Source organism: Aureobasidium pullulans (assembly GCF_000721785.1).
Source record: "Aureobasidium pullulans EXF-150 unplaced genomic scaffold scaffold_3, whole genome shotgun sequence".
Lineage (NCBI taxonomy): Eukaryota > Fungi > Ascomycota > Dothideomycetes > Dothideales > Saccotheciaceae > Aureobasidium > Aureobasidium pullulans.
Genome location: NW_021941023.1, coordinates 1,561,927 through 1,584,526, shown reverse-complemented (window position 1 = coordinate 1,584,526; position 22,600 = coordinate 1,561,927). Strand labels below are relative to the sequence as shown.

Sequence of the window (22,600 nt, the reverse complement as noted above, 5' to 3'; positions counted from 1 at the left end):
GTGGAGTTGTATCCAATGAGAGCACACTGGCAGTTGTGTCTGTGGATAATGCGCGAAGGTGTTTGTTTGTGTATGGCGATGGAAGAATAAAGAAATGGTCAGGTGAAACATGTTTCGAGAAAGAAGGTGAAGGCGTGTTCGCGCGTCATGTCGACTCCCCGCACGTCACTTTCCATTGTCACGGCACCGGAATCGACCAAGTTGCATGGTGCCTAGTTTTGATCCCTACATCCCTCCTTCTCCCCTCTCGACATCGACTTAGTAACAGCATGGCCATCGACAGTATACCGTGAGTGCCTCGATCCCCTAACGCTATCCATGCTGACGAGAGCGTAGATATCCTGATACCGATCGCCTGGCCTTCTCCGACAAGACTTTCTACCCAGTCAAGATCCCCGTCTCGTGAGTCCAAGCAGAGCAAGGATACAAGAGTTGAATCTGATTCGCGTGGCACAGTCACTGGCAATTGCGACACTACATCTCATCGCCGGACAAGGACTCGATATACTACGCAAGCGGAAACGAAGTCTACTATCTCAACACCGTCTCTCGGAAACGCAAATACCTTGCCACTCTGCCCTTCGAGGCACGATGCACCGCTTCGGGCTTTGGCTGGATCTGCATTGGAGGTGAAGAAGATGGACACTTTGCCGCCATAAAGCTTGAGGGCTCGTCTCCAGTCCGCTCGGTCGATGTAGACGCGCCGCTCCCGCTGGACTACTGGCAACCACAAAGAGGCTCCCCCAGGGCTGCCAACGTCAAGCTCGAACGGATAGGCGAAGAGATTGTCAACTCCATCTCTATCCACCAGATCCACGATGAGGAGAACCACTTGTACGACGTTGTCGCCGTCTTGACAAACAACGATAAGACCGTCCGCGTCTACTCACTAACCCAGGCCCTGGAAACTGCCGTCCTGGACCTGCCGTTCCCCATGAATCATGCTTCTATATCTCCTGATGGCACCACCCTTGTTGCCGTTGGCGACTCAAACCAGGCCTTCTTCTTCACACGAACATTGCAACAGTCTCCCCCGCAGATCCCCAAACCTCACAACCGCCTTAACATGAGCAACGTTACCTGGGATCTAGCAAATATCGTCCATCTTCGTGCTGGCGACCCTACAGCCCAGCCTGGTTATTTCACTACTGCATGGTCACCGAATGGTAGCTTGGCCGCTTTGGGCTCGGAAGGCGGATACATCACTGTCTTTGATATGGACCTTTTCGCACAATGCGCTCCTGATGAAGCAGAAGATGCCATCGTTGCCACTGTCCCATCAACCAGACCCAACATTGTTGCCGCACTACATCCTGGCGCTGTCAGAACCATGCTCTTTTCTCCCGAGCCTTGGGATTTGCTCATCTGGGCCGAGGATCAAGGTCGAGTTTGCATCGGGGATCTGCGTACTGGATTAAAGACCAAACAAGTCATCGAGCTCAAGCTAGATGAGGAAGGCTTGAAGAAAATTGAGCTTGAGGACCTCGTATCAGAGGATTTGGCTGAAGGCGATCGTCTGGACGACCTACAGCAAGAAATTCTAAATCGCTATCGTGAGGCGCGAGACCCAGCTGAACAGGGCAATTTTGCCACAGAGTTCCTCCAAGCTCGAGAACACGAACGATATCAACATCTTGATCGAGCCCGTGCAACCTTACCAACTTCGCGCGAGGCAGCATCAACATCCGAAGACGATCCCCGAGGCCTCACTGCACACGAGCAACAAATTCTTGAAGCACTGCGTACCACCAGACAACGCGAGGAGGCCCGTACCTCAGGAAGCACCCCTCGCTCCATCAATTACACGAGAGCCGGCCTTTTCAGCGCGCACACCAGCAACCGTTCTGGAACAACTTTACGATCCTCTGATAGCCCTCGCCCGTTCAGCGATGTCTTGGTGAACCACAATGATCCTTATGCAGCCTTTCCAGAGCTGTCTCGAACATCACAGCGAGAGTCATCCGAGTCTCGACCAAGGGACCGTGCTTCGGGTGATAACACATTGCCACCTCTTCACTCAATCCAGGAATATCTGATGCTTCGGGACAGAGAGCGAGAAGCTTCGTCGACGTCTAACACAAATCGTGGGCCTGCCATCCGCCGATCTGGAGCAGGAGGAGTTCCTACGTTGACGAGCACTGCCACACCTATACCTCCGCACGCAGCGCGGGCGCCTACTACTAGCGCAGAGACAGAAGAGGACAACCCATGGCGTACCATCTCCAATGCAATGAGTTTGGCTAGAGGACCACTTTTCGAGTCTCCTCGGTCAATGGATGCCAGCACTCGACAATCCCGTGAACGAGAAGCAATGGTGCGTACGGAACAGTTCCGCCAGCTTGCTTCGCAGCGCGACCGTCTTCGTGGATTGAGGCGTGAGTTTGAAAGCGGAACAGACGCAGCGGCGAGCTTGTACGATACACTCACCTCGTTGCGAGGCTTTACATCGGCTCGCCCAACAGCATTCCATGATGGGTATGAGATGCTATTGCGCAGATCAGGTCGCGAAGCTACAATAGGAGTGAGAACTTCCGGCCTGGCCATCAGTCATGACGGTCGCAAACTATGGGCGGCTTGCGAGGAGGGCATCTTCGAGATTGACCTGCAGGTCAAGTTGAGAATGATGTTTCCAGCAGTGGAAATGAAATAACGAACATACATGATCAGGTTGTACATTTACGGCGTATTGGGAGGGGGAATGGACACATTAGGCATTGGAGCGCTGATAGCATTGGGGTACTGGGGCATTGCCGGCGCATGGGATGCTGCCACTCGATGGCATGCTTTCTCTGTTTTCTCTTCGATTCTCTTATTCGTGTATACAATAATTAACGGCATCTCTTTCTCAAGCAATACATGAGAAACTGTCGACTCATCAATGCTCGATCTGAACTAGAAGTCGTATACCAACGGTGCATGATTTGCCGAGGTACAGGTATGCATACTATTGCCCGTGCGAAGCTCGACTCAAAGCTCGAAGCGGCAATAGTGAGTTGTGATGCTCGAGAATAGTCTATGCTGGTATGAGTCAAAGGTGAGGCGAACAAGGGAGCACTGGCAGAGGCAAACGGGCTTCACTCGGAGCAAGCAGCGCAAGCAGCCAGTGCAGTCGATTGTCGTTCGTGGCGCTCGATGTCGGACAAGATTCCAGCATGTTCGATGGCCTGTGGAAAGACGGTGGCGGAGGATGCCGGGACCGGGGATTCGACGCTAAGGACAAAATTCCTCGAGCAACGACGCCATGACTTCCTCCTGCTGCTCCATCAGTTATTAACCTCGCCATCCCCATCCCCATCGTCGCCAAAGAGCAAGTTTCGTTTGTTGCTCTTTGATACCCCATTTTCTCTTGTCGCGTTCTGGTTTTTTGCTCTAATACATCCACAATGCTCTCACAAAGACTCGCCAGAGGCGTAAGTGCCATGCGACAGCTTCCATAGCTTATGGAGCTTCTCACTGACGTGTTTCCAGCTTCGCGCCACCCCTTCAGTCCGCTCGTCGGCCTTCAGATCCCCCATCGCTTCCTCGTTCAGAAGAGGATATGCCGAGGGTGGTGAGGAGAAGGTCAAGGGCCAGGTCATTGGTATCGATCTCGGTACCACCAACTCGGCCGTCGCCGTCATGGAGGGCTCCGCTCCCAGAATCATTGAGAACAGTGAGGGTGCCAGAACCACTCCCTCAGTCGTCGGCTTCACCAAGGAGGGTGAGCGTCTCGTTGGTATCGCCGCCAAGCGCCAGGCCGTCGTCAACCCCGAGAACACCCTCTTCGCCACCAAGCGTTTGATCGGTCGCAAGTTCAAGGACGCTGAGGTCCAGCGCGACTTGAACCAGGTCCCCTACAAGATTGTCCAGCACACCAACGGCGATGCCTGGCTCGAGGCCCAGGGCCAGAAGTACTCGCCCTCGCAAATCGGTGGTTTCGTTCTCGGCAAGATGAAGGAGACCGCCGAGGCTTTCCTTGGCAAGAACTGCAAGAACGCCGTCGTTACTGTTCCCGCCTACTTCAACGACCAGCAGAGACAGGCCACCAAGGATGCCGGTCAGATCTCCGGTCTTAACGTCCTCCGTGTCGTCAACGAGCCCACCGCCGCCGCCCTCGCCTACGGTCTTGAGAAGGAGAGCGACCGTGTCATCGCCGTCTACGATCTTGGTGGTGGTACCTTCGATGTTTCCATCCTTGAGATCCAGAGCGGTGTCTTCGAGGTCAAGTCGACCAACGGTGACACTCACCTTGGTGGTGAGGACTTCGATATCACCCTCGTCCGCCACCTCGTCCAGCAGTTCAAGAACGAGCAGGGCATCGACCTTTCCGGTGACCGCATGGCCATCCAGCGTATCCGTGAGGCCGCCGAGAAGGCCAAGATTGAGCTTTCGTCTGCTCCCCAGACCGACATCAACCTTCCCTTCATCACCGCCGACGCCTCGGGCCCTAAGCACATCAACAGCAAGATGACCCGCGCCGAGCTTGAGAAGCTCGTCGGTCCCCTCATCGACCGCACCGTCGAGCCCGTCCGCAAGGCTCTCAAGGATGCCAACATGCAGGCCAAGGACATCCAGGAGGTTATCCTCGTTGGTGGTATGACCCGTATGCCCAAGGTTACCGCCTCGGTCAAGAACATCTTCGGTCGTGACCCCGCCAAGTCCGTCAACCCCGATGAGGCTGTCGCCATTGGTGCCGCCATCCAGGGTGCCGTCCTTTCGGGTGAGGTCACTGACGTCCTCCTCCTCGACGTCACTCCTCTTTCCCTCGGTATCGAGACCCTCGGCGGTGTCTTCACTCGTTTGATCAACCGCAACACCACCATCCCCACCAAGAAGTCCCAGGTCTTCTCCACTGCTGCTGACTTCCAGTCTGCTGTCGAGATCAAGGTCTACCAGGGTGAGCGTGAGCTCGTCCGTGACAACAAGCTCCTCGGAAACTTCCAGCTTGTCGGCATCCCCCCTGCCCACCGTGGTGTTCCCCAGATTGAGGTCACCTTCGACATTGACGCTGATTCAATCGTCCACGTCCACGCCTCCGACAAGTCCACCGGCAAGGACCAGTCCATCACCATTGCCTCTGGCTCTGGTTTGAGCGACTCTGAGATCGAGTCCATGGTTAACGATGCCGAGAAGTACGGTGCCGCTGACAAGGAGCGCAAGTCCGCCATTGAGGCCGCCAACAAGGCCGACAGTGTCCTGAACGACACCGAGAAGGCTCTCAAGGAGTTCGAGGACCGCCTCGACAAGGCCGAGGCCGACCAGATCAAGGAGAAGATCGCCAGCCTCCGTGAGTTCGTTGCCCAGAACCAGACCGGTGAGGGTACCGCTTCCGCCGAGGACCTCAAGCAGAAGACCGATGAGCTCCAGTCCGCCTCCCTCACTCTCTTCGACAAGATGCACCGCGCCCGCTCCGAGCAGAAGGAGTCTTCCGGCGAGGGTGAGCAGAAGCAGGGTGGTGAGGGTGAGCAGAAGCCTTAAATGCGAGGTTTCTGATCTCTCATTTCTCTCTTTTCGCACCTTTGGATCCGAAGTAAAATCCGCTTCGACCTCCTGATACCCCCGACTTCTCTGTATACATATTTCCTCTCTCCCATCCGCCTGATCGATACACGATCAGTTCTTCATGCGGCGTCTCTTCTGGACGACATCCGCGCCTTTTCTTAACATCGCTGTACTTTTGTAAAATTGCTATCGAGAAAAAGGGAAGGCATGTGGAACATCATCAAAAACCCGGAGTTTCTTTGATGTGGTGGGATATGGGACTTGACCATTACGGCCTTATGTGATGTTTGTACTTTTAGATTCTGTTTATTTGAGCGCCTTTTCTTCTTTCTTGTTTCTATCACATCATCTCTCATCCTTCCACATTGTCCAGCGAGGGGTGTTGCACAAAATTCGTCATTGGGTATGAAGACGATTGCCTTTGACTCTGTTGTAACAAAAAGTATATGAACGATCAATCTCCTCTCTTCAATCATCGTTGATACCAAGTTGCGTAGTTTGTGAAATGTACTTGGTCTGGCATGGTAATACTCCAAGCTATCGACGTTGTCCGAGCATATCCCACTGAGCAGTTGCTTCAACCGGACATTCAAGACATCACATCACGACAGCAGCAGTGATCGTTCGCTAACTACCAAATTCCAAAAACTACCCTTGTATGCATCGAGCATATTACTGTCTGATCAAACAATAGTCCAAGAGCCATTAATTCAGATCCCTCGGAAGTCTGTCCCAAAGTCGTGGTTATACCTGCAACCCTGGCCCGTGCATCATGATTTTTCCTTTTTCTGCCTCGAATTCCAGAAGGAGCAATTCAACACCTGATTCAATTGCACCTTCCCCGATACTGTACATACTCCTCATTTGCATATTGAACCTACTGTTTTGTTGAAGACTTCGAATACCTCTTACACTTCATAACACCTTACCTTTGAACACTTTGGTATCATGGAAAATAAAAGATCGGAGGAGAGTGCTGAGAAGTCGTTGCCGTTGACGAGGCATTCTGATATTAGGTTGGTGTTGGATACGCCGAAAGGTACGTGATCGATTTTTTTCTACACTGCTTCATCAGAAACGAAAACACAAACAGCATCGGGTTTATACCACAGCAGAGCACCAGGGGAAAAGAAAAGAAGTAATTGAGCCTCATTGATCGTTATACCCATCTTCTGCTACACTTGTTTTCCTCGTCACGATGTTCGTGGGTTCCTCCTCTCTCTCTGTCGTTTTCCACTTTTTTACTTCTATACTTTTGCTTTTTTTTTTAATAACTCGAATATGATGCTGATTATTCAAATCAGGCAGAGGAGTTTTTGCAGCGGCGCGGATACCAGCACATACTATCGTGGAAACCTGTCCGGTATTAGTCCTCGACCCGACAGAAAACAAAAATCACGTGGAAAAGACGGAGTTGTTTCACTATACATAGTAAGTCTATCTTCTGCAAACATCACTCCCCTCATCCTCCTTTCACTAACACACCACTCCTTCCCAGCAACTGGCCCCTCACAAACCCCCTCACCAACCAAAAAACCACAACCCAAGCAGTAATCCTCGGTCTCGGCAGCATGTTCAACCACTCCTCCGTACACCAAAACATCGGCTGGGAAAGGGATATCAAAAACGGTGTCGTCATATACAAGACTTTACGCGATGTAGAGGAAGGAGAGGAATTGTGTATAAGTTATGGAGATAGACTGTGGTTTGAAGATGCTGATGTGGGGAAAGGGGAGGAGGAGGAGGGGGATGGGATGGACGTGTTGGGTGGGATTTGTGTTGATGTTGATGGTGAGGAGGATGAGAATGAGAATGTATAGAGGGGGTTGGGAAATTCAGACTTGTGTTGGAGGAGAAAGAGTGATCGATTCATATCGTACTTTCTTTGGAAAGGGGACGAAACGGTTCGAGAGAAAGTGAAAGGCCAGCGCAAGCAAGCACGCACGCAAACGAGGCAGGAGTGACCAATCAGATCGACGAGGAAAGAGCGATTGAGCGAACAAAGATACAATGGACGAAGTGGAACAGAACGAAAAGAGCAATTGAAATGAACGAAGCGTCCCCACGTCGATAAGGACTAACATACCTGTAGAGAGAAAGCCATAAGATGAAGATGAATAATTTGCAAAGCGTCTTTCTTATTCGTGTTTCATGGATATCTTTCTCTGCCTGTTTCCTACCCTCCACCGCGAGTTTCCCAAATAGTGACAAAGACCTAGACTCCCCCAAGCCCCTGACGCCTTGCAGGAATATTAATAATAAAAAAGCACAAGAGGAGATGAGATGACCTCTTGAGGTTTCCGCTCATTGCTGTTCCCACACTGCCACCTAAGTTGTACATGAAAGGAATGAATGGTCTGTTGTGTCGCTGATTGAAGTCTGTTTTACTCCTTGGTTTCGGCGGCGTCGGCTGATTCGGCATCGTCTTGACGCTCTTCGGCTTCATTTCTGAGGTCGTAGGCAATGTCAAAGCATTCGGCGAGCAATGATGTGACACTGCCCTGGCCTTCGGGGATGTCATCGCCGACCATGAACTTGCCGTCCTTCTTCATGTTGTCGATTGAGTTGAGCTGTGTTTAGAATTAGCATGGGGTGGGTTTCAAGGTGCAACGGTGGTTTGAACAAACCTTCATGCTGTAAGGATACAATTCGCGAGGAGAGTCAACACCACCTGAGCGCTTGACCTCGAGTAAGCAGCGCTTGAGGGTGAGCAATTGGTTGTAGATGGGCAAGAGTGCTTCTGAGACGGGCTCAGATGAGATGATGTAGTGGTAGATGTATGAGTAACTCTTGCGGAGGAGGTAGAGCAATGTCTGAGCAGATAGAATGTCAGCATCTCATTTGCATATCAGTTTTGTAGCATGCTTACCCTTTGCGAATGGAGATCAGCAGGCTTGCCTTCGGCGTCGAGGAAGTTGCCGTCAACGCGGGACTCATCGATGCGGTCGAGTTGACGTTGGTAGCTATACAAGTCCGTCTCACGCAAAGACCAGGCTTGAGTGAGGTTCATGTTATCAAGCGTGTTGCGGAGCTTGACCAGTTTGTCATAGGTATCGCGGAAGCGCTCGTCAATCTTGCCGTTCCTATGATCATGTCAGTCCAGGCCGTGGGTCAGGTTGACTCGGTACAACTCACTTCTCCTGGATGATCTCGACCCAGAGCAGACATCTGCCCAACAGGAAGGAGACGACCTTGGTGCCCTCCTGAACATTGTTCTCGGCAATGTGTACCTGCGACAGGCGTTCGGCGTATGCCTCCTCGGCCGTTCTGCCCTCGTGTGATACACCGGCGTCTTTCAACTCTGCTTGAATCTGTTTAAGCTGCTCCTCCAATTCCTGAACCTCCTTGACAGGGAACTTCGATCGTGTGTTACAAGCCGAGAGCGAGCGCAGGATCGAAACAAGCTTTTCGTAGTAACCCATAAGTTGAGGGTCAAGCTGGGACAATGAAGCCTGAAGGTCCTTGAGTGTTTGGTAGCAGACATCGATGCGTGCTTCGAGCAGTGTCATGAGAGAGTTGCTGTGTACATCCTTGCCACGCTCGACGGATGAGCGCCATTTTCGGAGGTTGTGTTCAATCGATTCGAGGTCCTGAGGGAGATAAAAGCCAGCTTCCTTGAGGTGATCCAGGAGGCGCTGTTCGGAACAGATAAGCATGGGGTTAGTGTGAGACAGACAGGAAGTAACGGACCTTGACGGTAGATACAGCGGAGTAGACGGCCGGAGCTTCCTGGTTGCGGCCAATGGTCAAGAAGAATAGGGAAACGAGCTGGAAGCAATCGTCCAGCACTGTGTCGACCCTGTTTTGTTCATTGCGCTTGTCGGTACGAAGATCGTTGAGCTTCTCAACCTCTCCGATCAAAGTTGTGTAGAGATCCAGCACATCCTGAGTGCGGATGTACGATGTGCGATCGCTCTTGAGCACCGATAGCTGATCGCGAAGACCGAGCAGGCGGTCGAGGATGGGTTGTTCCTTGGGGTCGAGCGGGGAGCGCGTAAATGGCGAGTCGGTCATTCTGGATTGTGGTGTCTTCTTTGCGGCGTCTCTAATGAGGATACGGCGTTGTAAGGTGATGTGTGAGTGGTTCGAATGTCAATGAAGGCGGGCACTTCGGGCACATCGCTGCGTCGCCGACTACGTCAGCCTGGGCCTTGTGAGCATGACTCAAGCGCGGCGTCCGCTTTGCGTACAGGCCCAGGCAGCATGACTCACGTCTGCTGGACCCAATCGGACACCGCGCCAAGATATAAGCGGCCAGTGCGCCCGCTCGCCAAAATCCATCGCACACTTTTCTCTTGCAAAGACCCGAAATCTGAATCCGTCGTCAACCGCAACGAGAAGAAGTCCGTCTGTTACCCTTTTAGAAAACAGAAAGGCATCTCTTTACATCCAACCATCAAAATGTCCACCGCCGAGCTCGCTTCCTCCTACGCTGCTCTCATCCTGGCCGATGAGGGTATTGAGATCACCGTATGCGACACCACCGATCCTCCAATTCCGCGACCTATACCAGACCACTAACTGAATGTCAATAGGCCGACAAGCTCAGCACCATCATCTCTGCCGCCAAGCTCGAGGTTGAGCCCATCTGGACTCAGCTCTTCGCCAAGGTACGAACACACCTCTCTCGAATCTCCTCAATACATGCGCACTCCCTGCGCATTCATTGAAGAAGCAAATCGCAAGATGGAAAAGAACAGCATCTGACTTGTCGCGAATCTACAGGCTCTCGAGGGCAAGGACGTCAAGGAGCTCCTCCTGAACGTCGGCTCCGGCTCTGGTGCCGCTGCCCCCGCTGCTGGTGGTGCCGCCGCCTCTGGCGCCGCTGCCGAGGACGCTCCCGCCGAGGAGAAGGCCGAGGAGAAGGAGGAGTCCGACGACGACATGGGCTTCGGTCTCTTCGACTAAGCGTCTCGTCCCCTCTTCACCTCGACAAAATCTTCTGGTGTATCTTCAAGTGTGGTGGGATCGATCAGGCTTTGGGAACAGTTTACGGCTCCGGAGGAACATGCACTTCTCTGCTGCTTCTCGTCGGTTCGCCCGCGCGGCTTTTTTCTGCTCGCCATTTCTATAGTCCGAAGGTTCGCCATTCAAAAATGGACCGGCTCAAGCAAAAAAATCTCACGAAACCCATGAGTTCAATGTCCACGCTGAAATGCTGTCTTTTGTATGTGAAGATCAGATGTATGCTGCTCTTGGATGTAAACAGCTATCTGTGTACGAGTATATCTGGAGTTCTCAGCCTCTCAATTCTCTCATGGTTCTGTCATCGTGCCCATCATGCCATGCTATTGTTCCTCTTGGGTATGTTGCAGTAAAAGCCAGAAGGATGTACTCCCCATCTTGATGCCCCTTGCCATATTCGCCATCAAATGCATTTCTATTCCGTCTTTCCCATGGTATCATTCGCTTCATTGCTCCACCTTTCCTTCTCTTTGTAAATGTCTCCTTCATCGAATTTCCTAGACTCCACGTCCTCGAGGGAAGCTGCGCAGACTGGGTGCATCTGACTGTCTCTCAGCCGCGCTCTGTAGGCCAGACACAATGTATTCGGACGGCAACACCGTCGAGCTTGGGGTCGAAGGTACAGTCGCCAGCGCTGCGGGTCCGAGTGCTGCACTCAAAGGGGTTGCCGGGACCGGTGTGACGTACCCAGACACCGAGTTGGATCGCAGTGCAGCCTGGTACAGCTGAGATCCGTTAACGGCGATACTGACTTCTTTGACTGCCTTCTGCACTGGTCGCATCACCACCTTGACAGAGTCGGTGTCATAACCTTGGCCCCCAATGTTCTTAATTTCAAGGGCTAGGTCTAGCCATGTCTGTTGTGTTTATTAGCTGCCATGATTGATATATTGTGGTTGGTTAATATAACTTACGCGGACAAACTTGTCACACAATTGCCAGAAGTCTCGCTGTGTGCGCAGATTAGGGTCCTTCAGTTTGACCTTGGATAATCGGTTCCTCATAGACTCCAAAGCGTTGATTGCCACGTCACACTTCGACAAGGCGATGGTCCAGAGACGTGATATAGTTGCCTGCATCGATCTCTTGGCTGACTCCTTACGACTGTAAAAGTCGACTCTGCAGCTAGGCAGAGTCTGTGCAGCAAGATCGCATGCATGTTGGAGTTTCAAGAAGATTGACTCAAATTGACGCTGCTCTTCGCTCTCCTCGGGGGGAGGTTGTAATGCGTTGGAGCGTGGGATGCCCGAAGCCGATGAGAAGGATTCGCCAGATCTTGGTGTGACGGCGCTCATACTTGTCATGGTGTTGCTTCGACTTGTGCTTAGAGGGACTGGTGGAGGAGCTGTTCCAGGAGTTGTAAGTCGTGAGGGTTGTAGTATTGTTGCCCCTCGCAATCTCTTCTTCGGTGCGATGGGCTTGGGCTGGGTTGGTGTGCTAGCCCGACTGATGGTTGCTACAGAACCGCGAGCACTTCTCGTGGGCGCCTTGACCTCAGTAGCCTGGAAGGTAAGCGTGTTGCGTATCTCAACCAACGCGCCATAGATGTGAAGCATGAGACTTCTAATGTACATGCCTTCGCCACGCAATGCAATTTTGCGGGCATGAAGACGGAGCTCCGCAGCCAGTGCGGCATAGCTCTGGAGAACATGAGCACATTTTCTGCGAATGGCCTGGATCCAGGGATCATTCTCTGATGCTCGACTTTCGCCGGTGCCGGTAGAAACTTGACTAAGCCGTCTGTCAAGCTCCTCGAGACTTGCGCTTGCTTCGAAAAAGACTCTTTCCATGGTTGTCTTTCTGGGTGTGCCGCTTTTGATGATTCGGACCGCGTCGCCGATGGGACCGTTCAGCTGAAAGAGGGCGAAAACAATCCTGGTTGCAAGTTTGACCGTCATGCTTGTTGGTCTAGACACTCTACGATCTTCCGGCAAACTGGACAATCGGCGGCGGGCCACCGGCATACGACTCGAAGGCTCCATTGGGCTCACGGCTCCAGATGACGATTCATTACCGCTGTGGGCAGCAAGGCTCATGCTGGACGCTCCTCTATAATGGTGCGCCTTTAATGTGCCGGTGTCAGTTACGGTCGTGTTCGAGCTTCCAGAAATCTTGCGAGGGACGTAGCCAAGGCGTTTCGAACGCGCGCCGGTAGACGTGACTGTCTCGCTGCGGCTTCTGCCATTCTCGCCTTCACCACTCAGCGGCCCAATGCCAGGACGATCAAAACGGCGACCTAACGGAGGGTTTACAAGAGAATCTCTAGCACGAGACCTTTGCGGAATTGGTGGTGGCGGCTTCAGGCCGAGTCCATCGCCTGATCTCAGATTGTCAAGGCCATCGATACCGCTCATACTCGGCCTCACAGGAAACCTGCCTGATATTGACCTCTTGGGAGGACGCGGCGTCTCCAAGCTGGTCTCGCTGCATCGTTTGTCAGCCCGCTTTCGTATCTAATCACAGGAGGAAATGGTTACCTAAGGTCTGGGGTCTCTCTACCCAGCATTTCCCGTTGTTTGAACTCGCGGAGAAAGAGTTTTACCTGGGAACAAATCTGTCGGGCTTCTTCTACCGGAGGTCCGCCTGGAGACGCGCCGAGAGGATTGGGGACAAACACCTCCGGCGGTGGGAATTCCATCGACTTTGATCCGACTTTCAACTTCTGCAAGCGCGACATCTCGCCCATGCAAGTTGGCAAACGTTTGATCTGATTTGACTCAATGGCCAAAAACATCAACGAGTACATGAGACCGACATCGTCCGGGACCGTAGAGATATTGTTATGGCTGAGATCCAGGATCTGGAGTTTCCTGAGATGAAAGACCTTTGCATTGTTAGACTGGTACACTCCTGCTGACATAGGCTTCTTCATACCGGCTCCGGGAAGGCATTGAGCTTGTTGTGGCGAAGATTCAGGTACAGTAGATTTGAGCAGAATATAAGATCGGCAGGTATCTCAGTAAGTCGATTGTGTCCGAGCGACAGCCTTGTATAATGTCAGCATGATGTTCGGGGTTGAACAAAAGGGGTCCAATCTTTACCTCTCCACACGATCTCTGATCAAATTGATCAACTCGATGGGCAACACACGGACACCCTTGTCACTCAAATCAAGAGTGTCGCCGGGCTGTGTGCCATAGCCAAAAGGCAGTTGCGCACCACCATCTAGGGCGGCGAGTTGCTTCTCCTCCGTCTCCGCAAGCGCTGACTTGGCAAGTGCCATCAGATCTTCAGTATTTGCTGCCTGCTTCATGGACGAAGCCTCGCCGTGGTTAGATGCCATATTGGGTATCAGATCGTGTGTCCACTTTCATGCTGATATGATTGAGATGGCGATAAAGTGCACTGTACCTGCAGGGTGTAGGAGTTAACTCACCTATGGCGTCGTGTATGCAGGAACGCGGCCGTGCTCTCGCGCCGAGATGTGAATAGGGCTACAGATCGTCGGTAATCTCCGCGTGTCAGGGTCGCGTTTAACACCGGCTGATTGTAGGAGGCTTCAAAGTCAACATTCATTGTTTTCAGTCATCACATTTTGATGAAGGTCGCAACCATTGTGACGGCCGGTTGGACAGATACATCGGATCCGCTCATGCCGTTTGAGTCGCTCCCATGCAGACTACACTAGCTCTCTACAGTAGTATAAAACATGTTGTCGAAAGGTATAATGAATCCCGACATCGACTCTTTATGAGCAGATCAAATTCCACAGTATAATTTTTCATCACCACAGTAACGCCACTGTCAGTGACAAAACGTAGAGAGCTTCAATAGAAGTTTAGACATGGAGGTCTCAACTTCCACGCTCGAATCTTGGCTGTAAGTTTCGTCCAGACCCAGCGTGTCTATGAGCTCTCTTTTCAGAGTTCACTTCTCTGTCCGGATGTAGAGGACCTTTCCGAGATGCAAAAAGGACATTTGATATACTATAATAGTATTATGTTAAGAGCAAACTTTTCATGTCTAAGCTCAATATACCGGCCTTCATATCTTCAATCATCACCACGTAACTCTAGAGGCCTGTTATACCTTTTGACCTCTCTCATATCTATTCTTTGACGGGAGCGATCTTTTCGCTCTCATCCTCTCTTCTGATGTGTCTCCACTCCTCTTCATCCGCAGGTGCATCGATGGTGTTGGCAGTCAACTCGGGGATCTCTTCATCTTCCATTTCTTCGGGCAAGATCAAGTTGAGGATCAACGCAATGAAGGCAGCAAGGGCGAAGCCCTCCTCCATCACTAGTACGATGGCGTTGAAGAAGCCGAGTAGTGCTTGATTGCTGCCGGAGTAGGTGAAGACGTAGCTGAACCAACTGCATTTTCATCAGCGATCTGCAACACATCGATGGATGATGCCAAACTTACGTGGGAACAAGAGTAGCACCGAAGCCAGGAGCAAACGCTGCGGCCAGAATGAATCGGTTGCGGCGGGTGAAAGGGATCGTCGAGATGATACGAAGACCACTGGTTGCGACCGAGGCGAAAAGGAAAGTGGTCATGCCACCGAGGACTGATGAAGGTATGGCTACCAATGCGGCGGCAAACTTGCTAAAGATACCCATGATAAGTAGCCAGAAGCAGGCCGCGTAGCCGGCCTTGCGGTTGGCACATCGGGTCAAGGCTAGCTTTTTGTCAGCTCTGTATCTCTGGGCAATCGACAGGGATGTACGAACCAATCACGCCGTTATTCTGAGCGAATACAGACATAGGTCTAATGGTATAGTCAGTATAAGGGTGTCAGATAGGGACGTTGAAGGTGGAAAATGCTGTTCTTTCTATAGGCATACACGAGACATGCATTTGGGTAGAAGGAAATAAGGATGGGTCAGGGTAAACAAGAAGAGAAAAACTCACGTTAATGTGCATAGACCTGCAATGAGTCCGTTCAAACCATCGGCAAGGACGCCACCCTGAATGCGGCTGTTGAACATGGCTCCGTCGACTTGGAGGCGGGACACATCACACGACGCCGTGATGTCGCCGATTGCTTCCATAGCCAAGACGATATAGACTGTTAATAATGGCAAGACCAGTGGTCCATAAACCTGTAGCTTGAAGGTGCGGACCCAGATGAAGTTGGCGACAGGTGCAGCATCAATACCACTGCGATCGAAGTATCCGCACGCAGCAGCCACAATACAGCCGATGAGCAAGCCGACGACAACAGCACATGACTTCATGATTGGGCTACCAAAGCGCTCGGTCAAGATGATGCTGACGAAGACAAGGAATCCGAGTCCTATAAATTCGGCACTTCCCCAAGGAAGCGCGTGAGGAGCCCCTACGTTGGGACATAGACTGTAGAGACCAGTTTCGGGACGAGACGCACAGCTACCACTGCCTCCGGCCCAGTTCTCAAATCCGGAACTGATCAGAGATACACCAATCAACATGACGGTGGGTCCAGTGACGATAGGAGGGAAGATTTTCTTCAGAATTTTCGGTGGTGTAAAAGACATCAGAATCTCGAGAAGGGCACAGACGCATGAGGTCGCAATCAGGGCGCCATATCCATTGGGACATGGAAGAGGGTTGCCATCTGCATCTGAAGGACAGAAACCAGTAGCGTACATCTGCGAGAATGCACCTGTAGCGACAGGGATAGTCGCAAAAGATGTTCCCACGACCGAGATCAAACCAGTACCGACGTAGTACGGAGATTTCCAGATATGAATACGGGAGATCTGGATCATGCTCAAGATGCCGCTCATGATCAGACATGCGGATACCAGATACTGTTGATCTGCCTGGATGAGGTTGGCACTACCCGAGAGGATGATCGGGGGAGTGATGATGCCTGCAAGCATAGCAAGGGCGTGTTGGAAGCCCAATAACAGAGCAAGAAATACGGGCATCTTATCGTTGAGGCCGAAGAAGGGACCTGCTCTACGTGCCCGTTTCAATGGTAGCTGAGGCTTGAATAAGAATGCATAGTCGTAGTCGCCTACCAAGCCTTCTTTTGTTGTGAAGGCTTTGACAATGCGACGACCATTTTCAGAGAAGGATCGCTTCGGTGTGGTCTCAGGACCAATCGTATCCGGACTGTCGTCCTTGAAGTTGCTGGCCATTACGAAAACGGTGTACTTTTGTGGGATAATTTGGAGAAGAACCGATGGCGAATACAGTCAAACTAGAATTGTTGTTGGTCGTGTCTCCAATCTTGGGCGATGTTGAACTGGAATCGCATGAGGTATCAAAACGATTATCTGCGAAATAGAGATGAAGCTTCTTGTGTAATATAGAGAACACTGAATTGGGCTCACAGAGACTGGGAATACTAGATAGATATATGCGAGCTTGAAGATAAGATATGCGATCGAGGTCAAGAGAATATTTCAATGTACTGTGTGGATGTACATGGAGGGCAGGATCAACGGTTCGGTTGTCGGCGAAAACCATTTACGTTGGTCGATTACTCGATCGAATGACCTCGGGCAAATTCAAGCAACGCGACGGTCGTTGAAAACCCTCAAAAGATAGCCTGCACGAGGCTGGTTCTGAGGCCGGAGCCGTGCGCCATTGCAGCTCCTTCGAATAGATACCAAACGCGCTCTATTGCTCGATGTGATTTCGTGAGAGGTTCGGGGCGCTGATAAGCAAAGAATCCTCTCGGATGAAGAAGGAAAAGATCGCGTTGCTCTTTCCACTCCGCATCCGCTTCCTCGACTCCGCAATCGGCCAAGCTTGCCGGCACTATTTTGACAGGTCGGTCGAGTCACGCAGCTGTTCATCCTCTCCACATCATCTGAGGATCTCTGAGGACTCTCTGGGTTACCATCAGATGCCGAACGCATGGAGCTTGACACGTATGGATGCAAAGAAGGTTAGAAGATGTACGATACAGATACTACAGTAGACTCGACAAAAGAAATCCCAAGTGTATCTGTCTAGATTCTTCCCCTGTGTAAGAGTCAACGCCTTTTCGCCATGCTGCTGATGTAGCTGAGCTGTCTTTGGATCCGGACCCGATGCGCGCCTTTATGAAAGATTGACCCCATTGGAAGAAACACTTCCCTGATATAAGACCTTTTCTGACTCCTCAAAACAATACCCAGACGAGAACAAAAGAAATTGCCGGAAGGTGAGCCTTCTTAGGCGCTGATGGAGCCGAGAAGACGAGCATGAGGGCCGCGAGGTGCAGGAATGACACCCATACGCTGGAGGGCGACCTCTGCCGCGTCTTCGCGTGCGTTGTTGACCCAGTCTCCGTCGTACCAGTAGCGAGCTTGGTGCTTGCATCCATTGACCTCAACGACGCTGGACCAGGCGGTGCGGCCACCTGAGAGATGTCAGTACATTTTGATATCAAAACCAGATCGAGGCAAGAACTTACCGCGTCTGTCAGAGCATTCCTGGAAGTTGGGAGCACGAAGGCCACGGCTTCTGCACTCATCTACAAGTTTCATCAGCATCTCATTGGCCCAATTGGAAGATGGTTCGAGCTTACTCATGAGCTTGTTCTGCCAGACGGTAGAGTGGACCGGAGTAGTGGTGGCGGTGTGAAGTCTTGAAGCGGTCATGGAAGCCATTTTGGAAGAAGGTTGGCGAAGATAGAGTAGGATGAACTGCAGTGGAGATCGTGTTGACTTTTACAGGTACTGAGAGGCACAGCTTGAGTGATAGAGTGGAGTATGATCTGACAATCTACAGCTTCGAAGTACCAGTTCTTATACCATGACCCATCGTTCAAGATTGGGTCTTGATCTTGACACGTCAATTTCACGATCCCCATCAAGCTGGGCAGCAAACCGGGATGATGCTTTCTGTTGCACTTGGCATATCTCAGTCCTGGTAAACCGATAGGTAAGATGCATCTTGTGTGCTGGCAAACAAGGCAAGTAGCAGGAGAGTTGTCAAAATGGGCTTTCGAAACAACTGTGTCCTTCCACTAGGCTATGCGCAGGGCCGTCCCGCACGGGTGTAATATCCAGGGATCTTTTAGTCCCATGATCGCCTTCCAGCAGAATGATGGCCCGTATCCAAGATACCGGCTCACAACCCATTCTGTGAACAAAGAAGGCCCGATGAAGTGGCAGCACTGTAAACAACTCCACAAAAGCTCAGTCTTTTGCTACAGCATTGGATTTGGCTTGCATTCGGCACCTCTGCCACGGCTCAAGTCCAGCTGGTCGGGCAGCTAACCTTCAAAAATAAGTTGCCAGCGTATAAGAGTGCTGGTGATTAATAAAGTATGCTGGCATAACTACATAGAGGAAAGCGGGTATCTAACTCAACCAGAAGCCGTCCCTACCCGTTCACTCAGTTACATTGCACGGTTGTGGGGAATTGCCCACGCGTGGGAACAAGAAACAAATTTTGCAATAAATGAGAAGTCACCTTGACGGCATCGGCGTACGTTGCGATTGCCGGATGCCTTCGGGTACCTGCGTGATCAGATGCATTTGGTGGGACAACATCGCATCCCCGGTTACTCTAGATTCCAAAGAGCACTGGGCGGTGAAGAACGCGATTGTACGACGCTTTGGTTCGAGGTGTCTTGATCGTCCATGGTTTATTTGGGATTCTCTTAGGTATATATTTATGTTTGTTATTGACAATGAGCATTATATGATCCGAGCGTAGTGATGTGTATCTCTCAATCTGTGCTGAAAGTGATGGATTATCGAGAGGCGACAGCAAAAGGCAATACATAGGTTTGAGACCATCCGAAAATTCCTCGTGTAGTGCATATTGGAAAAGCAAGTCACCATGGCACACCTGGCAAATGCCCGTACAATTAGTTGACTTGGATCAGAAGGAAAGAGAACACGGAAAATTGACCAGTCTCAGAATGGAGCAGAGATCGGGAGCGAGCATTTGATCAGCCTCGATTTGTCTAAAGCTCCAAGAAAATTTGGCGACAGATGAATGTGGCGTTAACTCTTTCGGTGCAGCCTGTCACACATCGCAACTTGCCTTTCGCAGCGGTGTGGGCCTACGACACGTCGTTGAACCTCTGGTCGATGGTCGACTGGCATTTTCACTGCCTGATCGTTTTGTGCCGATGTACTCCATATCCAGTCGGAACTTTGGAACAGGAATGACAATCCCGCGAGCAGGCCTCGTATGGAATCGACGCTTTATACAGTCGTCCACCAGCGCGATCAGACCAGCAGCCACCACGACACTGATAGCGATCAGTAAACAGACAAGTTTCAGAACAATGTGATAGCGACTTACTCAGAGACCTCGTTGTGGTTCTCAATGATCTCTTCGTCGGCGATTCCCAGAGTACATGGCGGGACCCAGCCTCCTTTGGAAAGCTCTTCGCGTTGTTGCACACCGCTCATGGGAGTGGGTAAGATTCGCGCAAGAGGCTGATCCTCATTGTTGCGAAATAGGCAGAACGATACTTCCTTCGAGCCAATTCGATCTGTAATACGTTTCCAGACATAGTGAACTCCCCAATACTCAAATTCATACCGTTTGCTGCTCTTTGCACCGCGTCGCTTGACCTCCACCTGCGCGTAATTCGAGAACTCAAGCTTGATGGTCTTGGTAGGAATTGACACGTGGCTTCTGCTGAGGAATCCCGATGATACTGCAGCTTGAGGATCAGGTTCGATGCTTTTATGTGACTTCAGTGACTCGTAACCAGAATCAGATCTCCTCAGATTCTCAGACGGAGGAGAAGCTTTGTGTTCTGCTATCGTACGAAGTGATGCGAACGCATTGCTGAGAGATCTCTGGAGGCCCATCCTTCGTTCAGCAGTACTTTTCTGGCATTTTCGTGTTGAGTGGCAAACTTCGCGGCCAGACTCTCTGCAATACCTTCGTAACGAGAATTGCCTATTTTTCAGGTCGTGCATGCGAAGGTGAAACAGAGTGACATCGATGGGGCTGTAACGCGAGTTTTCATATACTGTGTCAACTCGGAGGTTCATGTTGCCGTCGGGTGTGGAATCATCATGTCTTATCGTCAAAAGACGTTCTGATGGGAACAGCTCAGCGAAATCGGACGGAGTCGATGAAATTGCTCTACTTCCATATACGTCGGGGCGTGGTGGAGGACAAGGTCCATCAGATAGAGACTCTCCGTCGATGTCGACTTCTGAAGCTACAGTCGAGGCGTAAGTCTCTGCAGAAGACCTAGGATCCTCGGCTTGGTGACAATATTCATGAAGAGAGCCTTCGAGTCTTCCCTCACATGTCTCGTAATGTACAAATGGAGGTCTTGAAGAAGGTCCAGTATACTGTGTTCCTTGTGTGCTGTGAGATTGACGAGATTGGTTGCTGCTTCCAGAATCACTGTTCGAATAGCTGGAGTTGCGACTCCGCAGGCTTTCCGAATTAGCTTGGTGGTGGTGCATGGTACGAGGAGGGCGGTGTGGTAGATTAGGAAGAGGAAACACTGCAGCGAAGACAGCGGGTAACCTTTATTATCACGGGAGGGTATGCTAGGTAACGTGGACGCAGTGGGGACGGCAAGAATTAGGTGATGTCGCGCCGATGGCAATAGTTGAATTCCAACGAGCGAATGACAATCACGACCACCTAAACGACAACCAAATCAGCAGGCAGCGAAACACTTGTCAATCTAGCGAGACCAGAAAGGACGGTGGCCCTTCTAAGCACATGGGCTCTTGTGGTGACACGATTCATCGAAAGCCCGTCACGCATCGATCACACCTTGACCGCTGCGCCCAACCTCGTCTCGACTGTCGGGCTCGCCATGACCCAATCACCTCCCCTCCACACCGCCACTAACAAGAGTCTTGCAGCTGCGCTTTCTGCATCCGCACACGCTCCGATGCTCGGGCGTGCTGAAAGGCGTCGAAGTGTCTGCGACCACGAGAAGCCGTCGCTTTGGATTGAACCGGCGCGTCGCCATCGCGCGACATCCCGCGACTGCTGCATTTCTTGATGATGGAGAGAACGTCATGTGCTCCTATCACGCCCTTTGAAGCGGAATGCGACGCTCCAAAGCATCATCAGGACCTTCATGCGCCGACTCGAAACTCGTGTGTCACGCTCAAGACTGGGTGTTTCCATCTTGTGTTCTCAAGCTGTCGAGAGAGCACCATTCTTGCGCAGATCATCGACTCCGGCGTTTGCCAGATTGGCAACCTGCCATTGGAACAACGCAGGGTCTGCAACGGCTACGGGTCCTTCCCCGTGTCTCCACACTGCAAGAGAGTGCCTCCGTCCATTCGCATGCACGCGGCTCCTTGTCACTCTGGAAACTAGCAGTTCGACTCTGACGCTCGGTAAAGTATGCACAGTTCCAAAGACAGGTCCTTAGTAACCTGCGTAATATACCCCGGGGACTGCATGTTTCGAGGCTATCGGCGCCGATAAGTTCACCATTCGAGGAGGGGTTTGCATATGCATGTACCACTTAATCAAGCACAACCTCATCATCTTGGAGCAGGGCTGGTCCGTATGGCTGGGCCTCAATCAATCGATCATTTTCGATGCGACTTGTCGGTTTATATCGCTAAAGAGGCCTTGGTACTTGTAGCGGGCCTGTTCGGTTCGAAGCACGATCTCAGCTCAGGCTCGACTGCCTCGTGGACCTGTGATGGGCTCTTCTTCTTCTTTGGTACCAGATCAGATGGTACGTCCTTCAGAGGTGACTTGGCAATAAGAAAGGTCCCCCATACAGATTCTGACTGTACCCAATTACCAAGGCTTCCTCCTACCTGAGCGGCAAATCAGTAGTTCTGGCTAAAGACTCGATACGGGTACCCTTCTTCCCGAGTTGCGCTCACCAGGTACGCTACCAACACAGCAATTGGTGAACATCCCACCATGAAGGTCTGTTCGAGAGTCACATCCTTGTTTGAGTGTTTGGCTGTTTGGCTCTGGTTTCTTTCCGAGGCACAATTCGGACCAGTCGAATTTGCAGCACCTTGACCACCAAGCATGCCAAGCATTTCTTGTCAGTACTATGCTACGCGTATTTCTGCTGAAGGAAGCAATACTTATTGGGAGGCTCCTTGACGACCAGCAGCACACCAAATCCTCACCTTCGGGCACGAATGTGATGAAGAACAACAGGGTGAGATCAGACAAAGGCATGTATGAAAATGGCCGAGATCGTGTCACCAATCAAGTCAATGAAGGATCAACAAACTCACTCTGTGTCACGTCCGGCTTCACTCGTCTTACGTGTTACCAGCCGGGGCGCGAATCACCCAAGTTCACAATTTTG

The 22,600-nt window shown here is 51.4% G+C and overlaps 9 protein-coding genes across 9 annotated transcripts; 4 read left to right on the top strand and 5 right to left on the bottom strand.

The window, feature by feature from the left end:
* Nucleotides 1-269: 269 nt before the first annotated feature.
* On the top strand, nucleotides 270-2,874 carry M438DRAFT_395004 (uncharacterized protein; the record flags this gene model as incomplete). The annotated part of the gene is made up of 3 exons (XM_029909188.1): nucleotides 270-289; nucleotides 337-402; nucleotides 457-2,874. 3 exons carry the CDS (start codon nucleotides 270-272, stop codon nucleotides 2,648-2,650), a joined length of 2,280 nt encoding a protein of 759 aa, XP_029764202.1. The 3' UTR covers nucleotides 2,651-2,874.
* A 425-nt stretch (nucleotides 2,875-3,299) lies between these two features.
* Nucleotides 3,300-5,548, top strand: M438DRAFT_136492 (putative mitochondrial Hsp70 chaperone). The gene is made up of 2 exons (XM_029898868.1): nucleotides 3,300-3,410; nucleotides 3,469-5,548. The coding sequence occupies exons 1-2, from the start codon at nucleotides 3,384-3,386 to the stop codon at nucleotides 5,455-5,457; spliced, it is 2,016 nt and encodes a 671-aa protein (XP_029764201.1). The 5' UTR covers nucleotides 3,300-3,383; the 3' UTR covers nucleotides 5,458-5,548.
* Nucleotides 5,549-6,310: 762 nt separating this feature from the next.
* M438DRAFT_343126 (protein methyltransferase) lies at nucleotides 6,311-7,441 on the top strand. Its single transcript, XM_029904911.1, has 3 exons — nucleotides 6,311-6,520; nucleotides 6,786-6,912; nucleotides 6,980-7,441. Exons 1-3 carry the CDS (start codon nucleotides 6,430-6,432, stop codon nucleotides 7,299-7,301), a joined length of 540 nt encoding a protein of 179 aa, XP_029764200.1. The 5' UTR covers nucleotides 6,311-6,429; the 3' UTR covers nucleotides 7,302-7,441.
* A 159-nt stretch (nucleotides 7,442-7,600) lies between these two features.
* M438DRAFT_395002 (uncharacterized protein) lies at nucleotides 7,601-9,577 on the bottom strand. Its single transcript, XM_029909187.1, has 5 exons — nucleotides 9,172-9,577; nucleotides 8,617-9,116; nucleotides 8,351-8,564; nucleotides 8,109-8,294; nucleotides 7,601-8,051 (listed from the first exon to the last, which is right to left on the bottom strand). The coding sequence occupies exons 1-5, from the start codon at nucleotides 9,493-9,495 to the stop codon at nucleotides 7,866-7,868; spliced, it is 1,410 nt and encodes a 469-aa protein (XP_029764199.1). The 5' UTR covers nucleotides 9,496-9,577; the 3' UTR covers nucleotides 7,601-7,865.
* A 305-nt stretch (nucleotides 9,578-9,882) lies between these two features.
* Nucleotides 9,883-10,389, top strand: M438DRAFT_352742 (uncharacterized protein; the record flags this gene model as incomplete). The annotated part of the gene is made up of 3 exons (XM_029906812.1): nucleotides 9,883-9,951; nucleotides 10,017-10,091; nucleotides 10,207-10,389. 3 exons carry the CDS (start codon nucleotides 9,883-9,885, stop codon nucleotides 10,387-10,389), a joined length of 327 nt encoding a protein of 108 aa, XP_029764198.1.
* Nucleotides 10,390-10,943: 554 nt separating this feature from the next.
* On the bottom strand, nucleotides 10,944-13,729 carry M438DRAFT_362830 (uncharacterized protein; the record flags this gene model as incomplete). Its single annotated transcript, XM_029907603.1, has 5 exons — nucleotides 10,944-11,303; nucleotides 11,361-12,870; nucleotides 12,924-13,270; nucleotides 13,321-13,432; nucleotides 13,488-13,729. 5 exons carry the CDS (start codon nucleotides 13,727-13,729, stop codon nucleotides 10,944-10,946), a joined length of 2,571 nt encoding a protein of 856 aa, XP_029764197.1.
* A 612-nt stretch (nucleotides 13,730-14,341) lies between these two features.
* M438DRAFT_343122 (purine permease) lies at nucleotides 14,342-16,941 on the bottom strand. The gene is made up of 4 exons (XM_029904910.1): nucleotides 15,301-16,941; nucleotides 15,120-15,157; nucleotides 14,812-15,067; nucleotides 14,342-14,759 (listed from the first exon to the last, which is right to left on the bottom strand). Exons 1-4 carry the CDS (start codon nucleotides 16,512-16,514, stop codon nucleotides 14,495-14,497), a joined length of 1,773 nt encoding a protein of 590 aa, XP_029764196.1. The 5' UTR covers nucleotides 16,515-16,941; the 3' UTR covers nucleotides 14,342-14,494.
* A 331-nt stretch (nucleotides 16,942-17,272) lies between these two features.
* M438DRAFT_343120 (uncharacterized protein) lies at nucleotides 17,273-18,271 on the bottom strand. The gene is made up of 3 exons (XM_029904909.1): nucleotides 17,894-18,271; nucleotides 17,780-17,839; nucleotides 17,273-17,725 (listed from the first exon to the last, which is right to left on the bottom strand). The coding sequence occupies exons 1-3, from the start codon at nucleotides 17,973-17,975 to the stop codon at nucleotides 17,538-17,540; spliced, it is 330 nt and encodes a 109-aa protein (XP_029764195.1). The 5' UTR covers nucleotides 17,976-18,271; the 3' UTR covers nucleotides 17,273-17,537.
* Nucleotides 18,272-19,344: 1,073 nt separating this feature from the next.
* Nucleotides 19,345-20,756, bottom strand: M438DRAFT_266486 (uncharacterized protein; the record flags this gene model as incomplete). The annotated part of the gene is made up of 2 exons (XM_029900113.1): nucleotides 19,345-19,573; nucleotides 19,627-20,756. 2 exons carry the CDS (start codon nucleotides 20,754-20,756, stop codon nucleotides 19,345-19,347), a joined length of 1,359 nt encoding a protein of 452 aa, XP_029764194.1.
* Between the last annotated feature and the right edge of the window lie 1,844 nt (nucleotides 20,757-22,600).

Coding starts and splice junctions, on each gene's coding strand:
- M438DRAFT_136492 (XM_029898868.1), top strand. CDS start 3,384: ATGCTCTCACAAAGACTCGCCAGAGGC. Junction 3,411..3,468: donor CACAAAGACTCGCCAGAGGC/GTAAGTGCCATG, acceptor ACGTGTTTCCAG/CTTCGCGCCACCCCTTCAGT.
- M438DRAFT_343126 (XM_029904911.1), top strand. CDS start 6,430: ATGGAAAATAAAAGATCGGAGGAGAGTGCTGAGAAGTCGTTGCCGTTG. Junction 6,521..6,785: donor GGTGTTGGATACGCCGAAAG/GTACGTGATCGA, acceptor TATTCAAATCAG/GCAGAGGAGTTTTTGCAGCG. Junction 6,913..6,979: donor GAGTTGTTTCACTATACATA/GTAAGTCTATCT, acceptor ACTCCTTCCCAG/CAACTGGCCCCTCACAAACC.
- M438DRAFT_395002 (XM_029909187.1), bottom strand. CDS start 9,495: ATGACCGACTCGCCATTTACGCGCTCCCCGCTCGACCCCAAGGAACAA. Junction 8,295..8,350: donor CTGATCTCCATTCGCAAAGG/GTAAGCATGCTA, acceptor CTATCTGCTCAG/ACATTGCTCTACCTCCTCCG. Junction 8,052..8,108: donor TGTATCCTTACAGCATGAAG/GTTTGTTCAAAC, acceptor TTCTAAACACAG/CTCAACTCAATCGACAACAT.
- M438DRAFT_343122 (XM_029904910.1), bottom strand. CDS start 16,514: ATGGCCAGCAACTTCAAGGACGACAGTCCGGATACGATTGGTCCTGAG. Junction 15,068..15,119: donor TCAGAATAACGGCGTGATTG/GTTCGTACATCC, acceptor ACAAAAAGCTAG/CCTTGACCCGATGTGCCAAC. Junction 14,760..14,811: donor GGTGCTACTCTTGTTCCCAC/GTAAGTTTGGCA, acceptor ATGAAAATGCAG/TTGGTTCAGCTACGTCTTCA.
- M438DRAFT_343120 (XM_029904909.1), bottom strand. CDS start 17,975: ATGGCTTCCATGACCGCTTCAAGACTTCACACCGCCACCACTACTCCG. Junction 17,840..17,893: donor CTGGCAGAACAAGCTCATGA/GTAAGCTCGAAC, acceptor TGAAACTTGTAG/ATGAGTGCAGAAGCCGTGGC. Junction 17,726..17,779: donor GGAATGCTCTGACAGACGCG/GTAAGTTCTTGC, acceptor GACATCTCTCAG/GTGGCCGCACCGCCTGGTCC.